Source organism: Poecilia latipinna, unplaced genomic scaffold, assembly GCF_001443285.1.
Source record: "Poecilia latipinna isolate Pla-1442-1.1 unplaced genomic scaffold, P_latipinna-1.0 Scaffold877, whole genome shotgun sequence".
NCBI lineage: Eukaryota > Metazoa > Chordata > Actinopteri > Cyprinodontiformes > Poeciliidae > Poecilia > Poecilia latipinna.
The window spans coordinates 345,927-358,302 of record NW_015113493.1 but is presented as its reverse complement, the minus strand read 5'-3'; the positions used below and the strand labels follow the sequence as shown (position 1 = coordinate 358,302).

Below are 12,376 nucleotides of genomic sequence, written 5' to 3'. Positions count from 1 at the left end.
TCTTTGCACTGTAGAGTTTCAGCTGGCAGCGGTGGATGGCATGGTGGATTGTGTTCACTGACAATGCTTTCTGGAAGTATTCCTGAGCCCATGCTGTTATTTCCTTGACAGTGGCATTCCTGGTTGAGGTGCAGTGACGTTTAAAGGGCCCGGAGATCACGAGCATCCAGTAGAGTTTTATGGCCTTGACCCTTATGCACAGCGATTGTTCCAAATTCTCTGAATCTTTTGATGATGTTATGCACGGTTGATGATGATAACTTAAAAGTCTTTGCTATTTTACGCTGGGTAACACCATTCTGGTATTGCTGCACTATCTTTCTGCGCAACAATGGTGGAATTGGTGATCCTCTTACCATCTTGGCTTCAGAGAGACACTGACACTCTAAGAAGCTCTTTTTATACCCAATCATGTTGTCAATTGACCTAATTAGTGTTAATTGGTCTTCCAGCTGTTTGTTATATGTTCAGTTTCCTTTTTCCAGCCACTTATTGCTACTGTGAAATTTTGAATCAACATATTTTTCCTTTAAAATGTTACATTTACTCAGATTAAACTTTTGATCTGCCATCTATGCCCTATTCTGAATAAAATATTGACATTTGCCATCTCCACATCATTGCATTCAGTTTTTATTCACAATTTGTTCAGTGTCCCAACTTTTTTGGAATCCGGTTTGTATATACATTTTTATATATTTTATCATTTTAACCCTGGAATCGATATGAAATGTAGCTGAAACGGCGGAAAAATGTGCCTTAATATTCCTCACATTTCTATTTGTATTTTTATTTGTAAAAATACAACAACAAAAACAATAATAACAACAAAAACAGCTTCATTCAGGTGGGAAAGAGAAAGTTCTTGTGTATCTGCATAAATTTAAAATGGTGATGAAAGTGTGCTGTTTCAGTCTATTTGTTGGAAAGACCCCATGCTTTCTTCTTTTCTTCTATATTGAAGTCCTCCTTTTCAAATTCTTTCTTTATGTAGAAGTGCCCACACGCCCCTCCCCTTTTCTTCATGCTGTTTTGCCTCTCATTTCATTCTGCACCTCCTCCATTTTGTGTAAAATTAAATTGTTTTCATGCTCCTGCCTTTACTTTTTACTTTTGGCTTTCACACTAGCTGTTTCAAGTTCATTCTTTCAAAGGAAAAGAAGTTTACTCCCATTAAACCTGCTCTGTTCTTCCTATCGTTGAACCTAGAACCCTAATCTACAAACTTCCTGCATGTCTGAGTTTGACTGCACCCTCCTCCACTTCCCCCTCTGAACTTCTCCACCCCTCTCTTCAGCTTCTGCTCTGCTCTTCCTGAGCTCACTCTGTCGTTGGCGTTCGCGTTGACTGGCCAGAGTCCGCGAGCTGAGCACCCTCTGCCTTTTTCACCCTCTATCTCCCATCTCTGCAACTCTATTCATCACCGTCCTTCCCTCTGGGTAAGTAAGCCGTGATTTTCTTTTTTTTTCCAGTTCATATGTCATGCTCACACACCCTCATGCAAATTTTGCAAGGACAGCAGAGATTAAGGAAAATTAAGTGTACTCAGAGAATTATATTATGTAACATTATCTTTCTGCTGTTGCTTGTAAAGAGATGGTTGCATTTTGAATTGTCTTATTGCTGTTTTCCTGCTTTTCTACTCAGAGTTGAGTGATCTGCTTTAGGGACATATGATACCCTTGACCTTTATAGTTCTTTACATTTCTCTGAAAGTCTGGATTTAATTAAAACAGGTTATCAAGCTAAGTTTCCAATACCATGATAAAAAGCTGGATTAGAGTTTTATTTATATTCCATTTTGGATCATCAGATAGTGTGAGACTACAAATATCCCTGTTAATTATTGACATTTAAACATTTTTCTCCCACAACTTTGCTTCCTCTTTTAGGCGAGGATATTGTCACTTCTCTTTTTCTGTTAATCTTTCAGTTCACAAGGTTCCTCTCCCCACTTCCTGATCTGATTCTGGCATCTGATTGGTCATGGCGTACCATAGCTTCCTTCTGGAACCAATTAGCTGCCATGCGTGGAACAAAGATCGGACCCGTAAGACTGCTTTAAAAACTCCTTAAACTGTCTCATCGTTCAACTGGTTAAACCCAACGGTACATCTTCCTCTGACTAAAGTCTCTTGGTGCTATCAACCAAGGCCTGTGATTGGCCCCTAGGTGGGAGAAGGTATTTCCTGTTTCCTGTAGCAGTGAGGGTGGCGCCGGAGAACTTCTGAGAGGCTTTTGTGCACCATTAGCTCGAGGAAACCAAAGCCTTATTTGGCTATTTTGACCAGTGCTTTGCTTTCTGAGCAAAGCGGATGTAACAGACATCCGTGATCGAGTCATACTTGTGTATATTTAGTTTTACACACACCTTGCAAAAAATAACCCTGGGACTGGTTCATCTGGAGAAGAAAAATGCACACAAAGCACTCATACTCCTCTTCTGAGACAAATACTTCTGACTCATCTGCAGACTAAAACATGTGGGGTTTGCCACAGTTTAAAGGAAAAGACAGCTGCCGTGTAGGTTGCCCCCAGGAAGAGACACACTGTTTTTGTAGTTTTTCTGTTGTAGGCATTCAATCAGCTGCTCACTTATTATTCCACTACTCACTTATTATTCCACTGCATTCCACTCTCTTTCTTTATGTTTATGCATCTTGGCTAACACTTTTATCCAAAGAGACTTAGAAATGAATATTTGAAGAGTGAAAACATAGGGAGGAATGCAGAAAGAGGAAAAAATGCAGTAAAGTTCGTAGGGACATACAGGACTAGGAGATGATCTCTGAAGAGCTGGGTCATCAATGGTTCCTTGAAGACAAACAAGGTAGCTATTGTAGTAGCGCTCAGCGGGTAATTTCACCATCATGGAATGACACAAGTTACCTGACATGTTATATCAGATACAGACAGACTTCTCTTAGGTTTAACAAAGTGAAACAGCATGACTGGTCAATGGAGGTAACATGATCTCTAAAGATCAAGCTGGTCACCGATCAGGACAAATGGTTTCTTGGCACCTTTGATGGAGCAAGTGATAGGGATTCATTTTTGATGCTGATATTTTAGTATGTGTCGTGCTTGCCTGGGAAGACAAGCATCTGGTTTTAGAGAGTTTTAGTTGAAGACAATGGGCTTTAATTCATGTCGACATGCCAGGGAGACAGTCCTGGGACCATGTGGTCATCAGGTGAAAATGATTAATAAAGCTGAGTAGTGTCAGTATAGTGGTAGTATGAGACGCCATGTGATCGGATAAACTGACCCAGTGAGGTGGTGTATATTGGAAAGAGAGGAGGTCCCAGTACCAAGCCTAGGGGTACTCCTGCTAGGAGAAGGTTCAAAGGAGATATTCCTATAATAACATGTTCAGCTGCTGCACATTTATTGGCTGCACATCTATGAATTAAATCTCCCATTTCATCTACTTCTCCAGAATTCTGCATTGAATTGAGATGTGGTGGCTTTAAAGTATCCATCCATCCATTTTCTTTACACCCTTGTCCCTCAGTGGGGTCGGGAGGGTTGCTGGTGCCTATCTCCAGCTATCGTTCCGGGCGAGAGGCGGGGTACACCCTGGACAGGTCACCAGTCTGTCGCAGGGCTTTAAAGTACAGATACACTTTTCACTACTTTTCCCTTATTGTGTTGCTATCATTCTCAGTTAGCATTAACATATCAGTCTTTACATCTATAGTAGGTGTGGGGTACAGAGGCAGAAAAGCTTATCCAATGAGCCAAATTAATTATTAAAGTCAGACAGTAAACATATGATGCAATTTTGAAGCCTATTAAATATGCAAGCAGTTCTTTACCATTAGAACAAATTGATGTTGCAAAGATGATTGGGATATGATTTATTGTTCAGTTATAGTATTTGCCATACCTTAGTATTAATACAGAGGTTATTTAAGATGCTGTTCATTCTGAACCACTATCCTTCTGGCCTTTGACACTAACCAGACATTTTTATCCTAATAAATGCTACTCAGTGGATTTTTAAAAATATTTTCTGTTGTGTGGGAGATAGTTGTTTGTATAAACAAACAACCAACAGTCATCAGCAGATTTTGAAGTACTCAGACAAGTCCATCTAGCAACAACCGTGCCACTTTCAAAGTCACTTGAAACATATTTCTTCCCAACTTTGATGCTCACTCTGAACTTCAGTGAATCATTTTCACCACATCCAGATGTCAAACTGCCATGAATTGCAGACACATAATTAACAAGTTATCTAGTTGTTTTAGCACACTAGCAAACAGGTATATAATAAAATGGCCAGTGAGTATATATGTTGTCATAGTTCATTTAAATGCTTTGATTTGTATTCTAGAGATTGCCCTGTGCCCCAATAACCATGAAGTCCACATCTACAAGAAAGATGGAACCAAGTGGACCAAAATCCATGAGCTGAAGGAGCACAATGGACAGGTAACAGGTGAGACCATCTGTGTTCCTCATGTACTAAACTAAATCTTTCACATCATCATCATCTTTTAAAGATGTTTTTAACATATTAACATTGAATAGCTGACTAAAAATAACACTAACAAATCATTGGTGGAGAGTATGTATATGTTTGAGTGTGTGCTGCTGTGTGGTCAGTAAAAATTCTAAATTCTACGTTCTAATTTCAAATTCAAATCTTTCTGTAAGGTTTGAATTTACTCATGCTTGAAAAGAGAGAGACTCAAGTACATCCTTACAATCTCAGAATGAATATATTTATGCTGATTAACTTCTGATTAGAACTGCACACCTTATTATAAGTGCAGAATGTGAATAGTTTCTTTTCCCTCAAGGTATTGACTGGGCCCCAGACAGTAACCGCATCGTCACTTGTGGTGCTGACCGTAACGCTTACGTGTGGACCCTGAAGGAGGGATCATGGAAGCCCACCTTGGTTATCTTGAGGATCAACCGGGCTGCTCGCTGTGTGAAGTGGTCACCAAAAGAGAATAAGTTTGCCGTTGGCAGCAGTTCGCGGCTCATTTCAATCTGTTACTTTGAGCAGGAAAATGACTGGTGAGGTTGCATGGAATTCATTTTTATTCATTTGAAAATTATAAGTCAGCATAATATAGGACTAAGTGTCTCTACATTAGGTGGGTGTGCAAGCACATCAAGAAGCCGATCCGTTCTACTATTCTGAGTCTGGACTGGCATCCTAATAACGTGCTGCTGGCTGCTGGATCCTGTGACTTCAAATGCAGGTATTGCTAGCTTTTCTCATGATTCTACAAGCCAAATGTAAAATGAGCTAGACTACATTTAAATGAAGCTAACAGGGATGTCTCAATCAGAGTTGCTTAAGTTTATTCATGCTCACATACTCAGACCCAATCCTTAGATACTTATATGATAAAATAAGATCTATATAAAAGTATTTTTATTCATTAGCTGTGAAGTGCACTAAAATATGCTGCATCTCATCAATATTGTATGATCTGTATTATTGTGACTTCATCCCACTTATTTCACCAATGGTGTTCAGGAAGCTGAACCTCTCCTAGTCACTAATTTAATGACTAGTGTTTCAGCTGCTCTTCATGCTCACTTGATGACTGTCTGAGCACAACACAAAGCAGATAACATCCCATAGACACACAGGGAGCTGCAAAAAATATTAAAATTAATAGTTGAGTCTTTTAGAATAAAAAAATAGATTAATTTGCAGTTTATGGTACTGTAATACTAGATACTGTTTTGTAAGACTTTCACACCTTCACCAGGGATGCCATGTGGAAGGCACTGTAGGAATTGATGGGAGAAATGCAACTTGTCTTCTGCAGGGTGTTCTCAGCCTACATAAAGGAGGTGGAGGAGAAGCCTGGCCCCACTCCTTGGGGCAGCAAGATGCCATTTGGGGAGGTGCTGTTCGAGTCCGGAGGTTCTGGAGGTGCTGCACCGTCATCAGGTGGAGGTGGAGGCTGGGTGCACAGCGTGTGCTTTTCGCATTCTGGCAACCGTTTGGCCTGGACGTCCCACGACTCCACAGTGTCAGTAGCTGAGGGAGGAAAGACGGGCACGTAAGAGATGGAGGGACGGTGTACCTGGGGAGCTAGCACTTGTTTCAGTGTTAGACTTTTAACTTTTTGTCATGACTTTCATAGGGTGAGCAGCCTGAGCTCGGAAACTCTTCCTCTCCTGTGTGTTACCTTCATCACTGAGAACAGCTTAGTTGCTGCTGTGAGTATTCAACACAATCCTGGCACTTGTTTTAAGCACAATTCATGATCTCAATTTAAATTGGGTTACAACATCTCAAAAAAAGTATTCATATTTCTTGAACTTTTCCACACTTTGTCATGTTACAACCACCAGCTTCAAAATATTTGAAGCTGAACCATTTAGAATTCTACTTGTAGTATCTGGAGTTCTTCATCTTCTGATTACTTAAAACAACCAGCATGTCATAATATACTAAACAGTATCTGCTCATGTGTCTGTTGTCTTTCAAAACGTGCATTCTTTTCTTTCTTCAGGGTCATGACTGTTACCCGATGCTGTATGTATATGATGGTGCGAATGCCAGCTTGACATTTGGTGGCAAGTTGGATGTTCCGAAGCAGGCAGCTTCGAAGGACATCAGTGCCAGAGAACGCTTTAAGAACCTGGACCGTCGAGCCTCTGAGACTCAGAGCACTGACAAGGACCTGAACACGCTCCACAAGAACAGCATCAGGTCAGAAGACACAAGTGTTCAGATTCTGAGAGGAGGGAAAACCTGGAGGGGGCTTAATAAGCAAGAGACACCTATGTTAGGGTGACAAGAAACAATTGTGCATAAAGTAAAACACAGAGTTCCTAATAAAATAACATTTTGTGCCCTCCTTCTTCCCATTCTCAATGTCTTATTCACAAAGTGATTGGCTCTAATAAGGCTCCAGTGCAATTATATGTAAATCTCCTAAATTTTCAGCTGTTTAAAAACTTCTTGATTCAAACTGCAGGCTGTGATCACATCATGTTTTAGTGTACAGACTTTGAGTTTTCTAAACCTCCGTTTCAGCCAAATCTCAATGCTGGAGGGAGGAAGAAACCAGTGCACCAAATTCTGTACCACTGGCATGGATGGAGGAATGGGCATCTGGGATGTCAAGGTAACACACATACAAGCCTCAGCCATATTGTCAGATTTAATTTCTGATTATTTGACACATTTGCATCCTCACTGATATCTTTCCAGAGCCTGGAGTCTGCTATGAAGAATTTGAAGATTGTGTGAGCTGAGCTGTACACCAACGTTCCTAAAGACATGAAGGAATCCGCTTCTGTATTACAAAAAGCTTTTTGGCTGTATTTTATTCAAGTATTTCTTTATACACAAAGTAAAACCATCAGTTCTGTTGCAACAATGTGTGTAGTCTCCCCAAGGCATTTTGCTGGCTCATTTGATTTGTTGCTCTATAAGAGGGGCTGACCTCAGGTCTGCAAATGGTACTCAGTGAGTTCTATTGATATTTTTAAAAGAGCTCAGTGTGAGCTGAATGCTTAAAGCAGCTTTTACACATTTTAACCATTGAGAACGGCTTCACTGCTTATATTAAAAGCTTATGCTGGACATAACATGCGTTTAATAAATGATTTCTGTGGAACAGGGCCAAAACTAGTGGGTGTCTCTGTCTATGAACACTTTTACAACTTTTCATTTATAGTTCATTCTGTTCCACCATATAAGTTTGAGGTTATGGTTTCGTGTTCAGTATTTTAGGTATCAGAGATTAAATGCAATAAGTATCTTGGTCTAATTTTCATATTTTGAAGGATTGCATGACAAAATAGAACATTGTGAATTGTTCTATTGTGCTACAATTATTTGATGCTCAAATTTGACTTTTTTTGATAACTTTTTCCTTATTCACTCTTTTTATATTTTATATGACAGGTCAAAAACATAAGTAAATTAACCTAAAAAAAATTTCATACGTTATTTAAAATTCTTGAATGTCTTTTGACTTTGCATAGCCAGCTAACTTTTCATTGATAATCATGACTGACTGCCTGAGGTAGTTTCTCTCAAGATGTTACACAGCCAACCCACAATTGAGGACACATTCTGGATTCAATTATCAGTAAGGGTGTGAATACTTCCAAGGTCTGATGTTGCCCTGTCTGATCATTTCTTTGTTATCTTTGAAAGTACAATCTCTTTTGACTCACTTGGCAAAACAGCTACTATTAGAAAGCATTCTTTCACACACAACACAGCTGAAACTTTTAATCAAATCTATTCTTCCACTTCGCCTCCATGTTGTGACCCAGTAGATGTGTTGGAAGATCATTTTCATTCTGAACTTTCAGGTATCATTGATGCCAGTGCTCCCACCAAAGTAAAGGTTGTGTCCGGTAGGAAAAAGTCTTCGTGAAGATATGCCGATTTATGTTTTCGCATCCACCTGAATAATGTGCAGTTGCGCCACTGAACATGACTTTGAATTTGACAAAAAATGTAATCCCGCTCTATGTGCCTGCACATCCATCTAGTGGCGCGACCAGGAACTGCATTCAGAATTTCCTCAGCTATGAATCAGAGCCTCTGAAAATTATGTGTCAGCCTTGAGATAAATCAAAACAGCCTTCCTCATCGAGTCGTGATGACGATGTGAAGCGGTGGTTTGCAGACACATTAGAGGCTCAGCAGCAGCAGAAATACCACGGACAGAGCGGGTCTCGTCCAGCCGCTTCCAGTCGCCCACACTTCCGGAGCAGACCCTGTTACAGGCAGCTGTGGGTCGGGATGCGTCCGTCTGAGATGACGGGAGGACAGTGCCAGTAAAACGCAGCGGCTGGTTGCGTTGTGTTAAATCTCGCTTTTGCAATCTCAGCTGAAGAGACTGCATCACATCAGCAGTAGTTTTTCTATCGACCGACACTCAGCGGGGATACAGGCTTTTAATCTTACTGTCTGCCGTCAACTGTTGCTTATTTTCACTGTAAATGAATCTTGTAAGGTAGGTAGGAAGCTTTGCGTATCATTGTATCCTACTGGCAAAATGAATTCAATTTTTTTAAACAAATGCTTGAGTATTGCATGTATGCAGCTAATTGTGTCCTGTTGGTGATGATGAGGAGGAGGATGCTGGGATGAAAGAACAACTCAATATTTCATCTCAGAACCATTCTCTCTGAAACCAGATGTATTTACGCACTTCACTCACCATGTAGTTCTGTGAGAAAGTATTTTCTTCTTAGATTAATTCAGGTTTTGGTTTGTTGTCAGACCAGCATGTTTCAGAAAATCAGACTAATTTTAATTTTAAAAAAAAGCCAGAGTAAACACACAGTTTTGAAGTTATTTGTTAATATATGAAGGGATAAAAGCTGCCCTGCGATGGACTGATGACCTCTCCAGGGTGTAACTCGCCTCTCGCTCATTGGCCGCTGGAGATAGGCCCCAGCACCCCTCACAACCCCACTAGGGATAAACGTGTTTGAAAATGGTTTGATAAATGGGATAAAAGCTATCCAAACCAGCCAAGTAAAAGGACAGGCATTAAAAACTTAAATCAGAAGTAGGCTAAAACATCACAAAATGCAATACATCATGCCCTGATCTAAAGAAATCAAAGAACAGATAAGAAACAACATGTCTGACTGGAATTAATTATAAAGCCATTTCTAAGGTTTTTAGACTTGGAGAAAACATGAAAAAGAGGTGAACTTTCTTAGGAGTTGCTAGCCCACTAAAACTACTCCAAAACTGCACCAACCACCAGAAATTATGAAAGAATCCGGAACAACATCTAAAGCTCTGCAGGCCTCGCATGCTTCTGTCATGGCTGTTTATAATTCAACAATAAGGAGACTTGGTAAAACTAGCATCCATGGGAGAGGCTCCCCTCACCCCTAAATAAAAGAAAAAAAACACATTGTCCAATAAAACCTTGACTGGCAAAATATAGTGTGGACTAAGGAGACAAATGTATAATGCTTTGGAATGTGTGCGTATGTTACCTCTGGTGTGAAGTAATAAAACATTTCAGGAAAAGAACATCAAGTATAGTGGTAGAAGAGTTTTGGTCTGGGGCTGCTTTGCCCTGAAAATCCTGAAAAGGAATGTAATCAGTTTGTAATAGTTCCTTTAATCCCATAGAAAGATGTTATTTCAATTCGTATGAAAATTAAGTACATCCTCAAAGATGGTGGAAGTTAACGATGTTGTCTAACTTGTGCTGCTTCATTGGCTGATTATACTAATCAGCTGAACGTGAGTCTGTTGGGTTAATTTTCAAACAACAGAGACCTGAAAGGTAACCCTTTAAACTCAAATAGGATGATGCTGCAGGACAGTAATCCAAAACACACCAGAAAGTCCACCTCTGACTGGCATGACTTTAACAGGCTGTTGACACTACGGGTGAATTAACCATTTATTAGTTTTAAGGATAATTTAGTTTTTCAAATGGGGTCGGGATAGCGTTTATAAAACACAATTATTCCAAATTTGCAGTTTTAATAAAAAAATGAAGGTCAGAAAAAAGCAGCTAAAACAGAAGAAATCTGTAAGAGGGCAATTGATGTACTGCACAGCACTGTTCCACAATGTTCTGTATTTTATTTATTGTTTGACACAAAAGTTATCTTCATTATTGTCAGCACTGCTGGTAACATTTTCTAATAACTGATTCCTATTTTCAATCTGTAAAAATCCATTCACAAAGCTTTACTGATCAATCTCTTCTTTTCTCTTTAAAAACTCAGACACAGCCACATCTCAATAAATCACAATACAGTCAATTAACAAGATAATCTCTGATGAGTTTCTACATCCTGAGCAAGCATACAAAGTGGAGAGAAACAACTCCCCCTTAGGAGAAAGAAATTTCCACCAGAACCAGATAGACTAATTGACCATCAGCCTCAGCAGGCAGGAGCCTGAGAACAAAACCTGAGAAACAGACATTACAAAACAGAATGACGTAANAAGGGCAGATCAAAAGATCTTAGCAAACCATCTGCTGTAACTACAGGTAAAATAAAGGTCAATAGGGGAGAATAAGTTACTAATCTGAAAAGTATAATTAGGCAATTTCAATCAAGACATGTTAAGTTTTAAAACTAGCATATTCTAAATTTATTTTCTTAACACTGTCTACTTAACATCTTTTAATAAGAAAACATGGTGGACCGCCTCAGTGCCCTGACCACCGGGCTTAGCAAGTTTTCTGGGGGAAGCAGAAGATCACACCGGGAGCCACTCCTGTCAGCTAAGAACAGGAATCTGAGGCTGTGATTCATTCAGGCTCACCAAAATTAGACAATAGCAGATTGGAAAAACCTTGCCTGGTCTGCTGAGTCTTGACTTCTGCTGCATTATTCGGATGGTAGGGTCAGAATTTGGTGTCAACAACATGAAAGCATGGATCCATCCTGCCTGGTATCAACAGTTCAGGCTAGTGGTGGTGCAGTGGTGGGGGGGGATGATTTTCTGGCATACTTTGAGCCCAGTAGTACCAATTGAGCATTGTGTCAACACCACAGCCTACCTGAGTATTGTTGCTGACCATGGCCATCCCTGGGTGGGAAAATGGGCACAGTGTGGTAACAACCACACTGTGCCCATTTTCTGATGGCTACTTCCAGCAGGATAACATGCCATAAAGCGTGAACCATCTCAGACTGTCCTGTTCAGTACAGTGAACTCATTTTTGTGTTCACTTGAATGGCCTGTACAGTCTCCAGGTCTAAATCCAATAGAGAACCTTTGGGATGTGGTGGAACAGGAGATTCACATCATGGATGTGCACAACTGTGTGATACTATCATGTCGACATGGACCAGACTCTCTGAGGAATGTTTCCAGTGCCTTATTGAATGTATGCCACAAAGGATTAAAGCAGTTCTGAAGGCAAAAGGGAGTCTAACCCGGTACTAGCACGTTGTACCTAAGAAAGTGGCTGATGAGTGTATATAAACAATTAACTGGTTCAAGTTACACTTTTTAAATATCCTGAAATATCCAAGATAGTTTAGGGTGGTATTTATATCCTTTAAAATTTTTGCAAGTTTGAATTTATCTCAGATTTGAGGAAAAAAGTTTCAGGCAGACGGCCATTGTCACAGAGTCAGATCTACAATGCATGTTTTGTCATCCCTTTGTCTCCAAAGCAGCAGTTATCTGTTCCCTCTTAAACTATACACAGCCAATCAGCTTTTAAATCCCCTCCTAATTGTTTTTTATGCCCATTGTCATGGCAACTGTGACAAAGCCTTTGGGTGGGTTTTTAGGGCTGTGTGTCTCACTGTATGTGTCACTGCCGATTTATCAGGGCACAGAATTTTATACAGAGAGGAGAGCGGCAACTCAGCCACACACACAATCTATGTTCACAATGCTGGCAGAGAGGCAAACTGCTGCAGGGCGGTG

General features: G+C 40.1%; 1 protein-coding gene across 1 annotated transcript; it reads left to right on the top strand.

Annotated features, from left to right (window-relative positions):
• The first annotated feature begins 1,282 nt into the window (after nt 1-1,282).
• On the top strand, nt 1,283-7,752 carry LOC106957128 (actin-related protein 2/3 complex subunit 1B-like). Its single transcript, XM_015048358.1, has 10 exons — nt 1,283-1,439; nt 1,934-2,050; nt 4,340-4,444; nt 4,809-5,031; nt 5,112-5,219; nt 5,799-6,035; nt 6,120-6,195; nt 6,492-6,691; nt 7,019-7,109; nt 7,196-7,752. The coding sequence occupies exons 2-10, from the start codon at nt 1,987-1,989 to the stop codon at nt 7,232-7,234; spliced, it is 1,143 nt and encodes a 380-aa protein (XP_014903844.1). The 5' UTR covers nt 1,283-1,439; nt 1,934-1,986; the 3' UTR covers nt 7,235-7,752.
• The last annotated feature ends 4,624 nt before the right edge of the window (nt 7,753-12,376 follow it).

Excerpts from the sequence above, each read along its gene's own strand:
- LOC106957128 (XM_015048358.1), top strand. The coding sequence starts at position 1,987 with ATGGCGTACCATAGCTTCCTTCTGGAACCAATTAGCTGCCATGCGTGG. Across the intron at positions 6,196-6,491 it reads AGAACAGCTTAGTTGCTGCT|GGTCATGACTGTTACCCGAT; the intron begins GTGAGTATTCAA and ends TTCTTTCTTCAG. Across the intron at positions 7,110-7,195 it reads TGGGCATCTGGGATGTCAAG|AGCCTGGAGTCTGCTATGAA; the intron begins GTAACACACATA and ends ATATCTTTCCAG.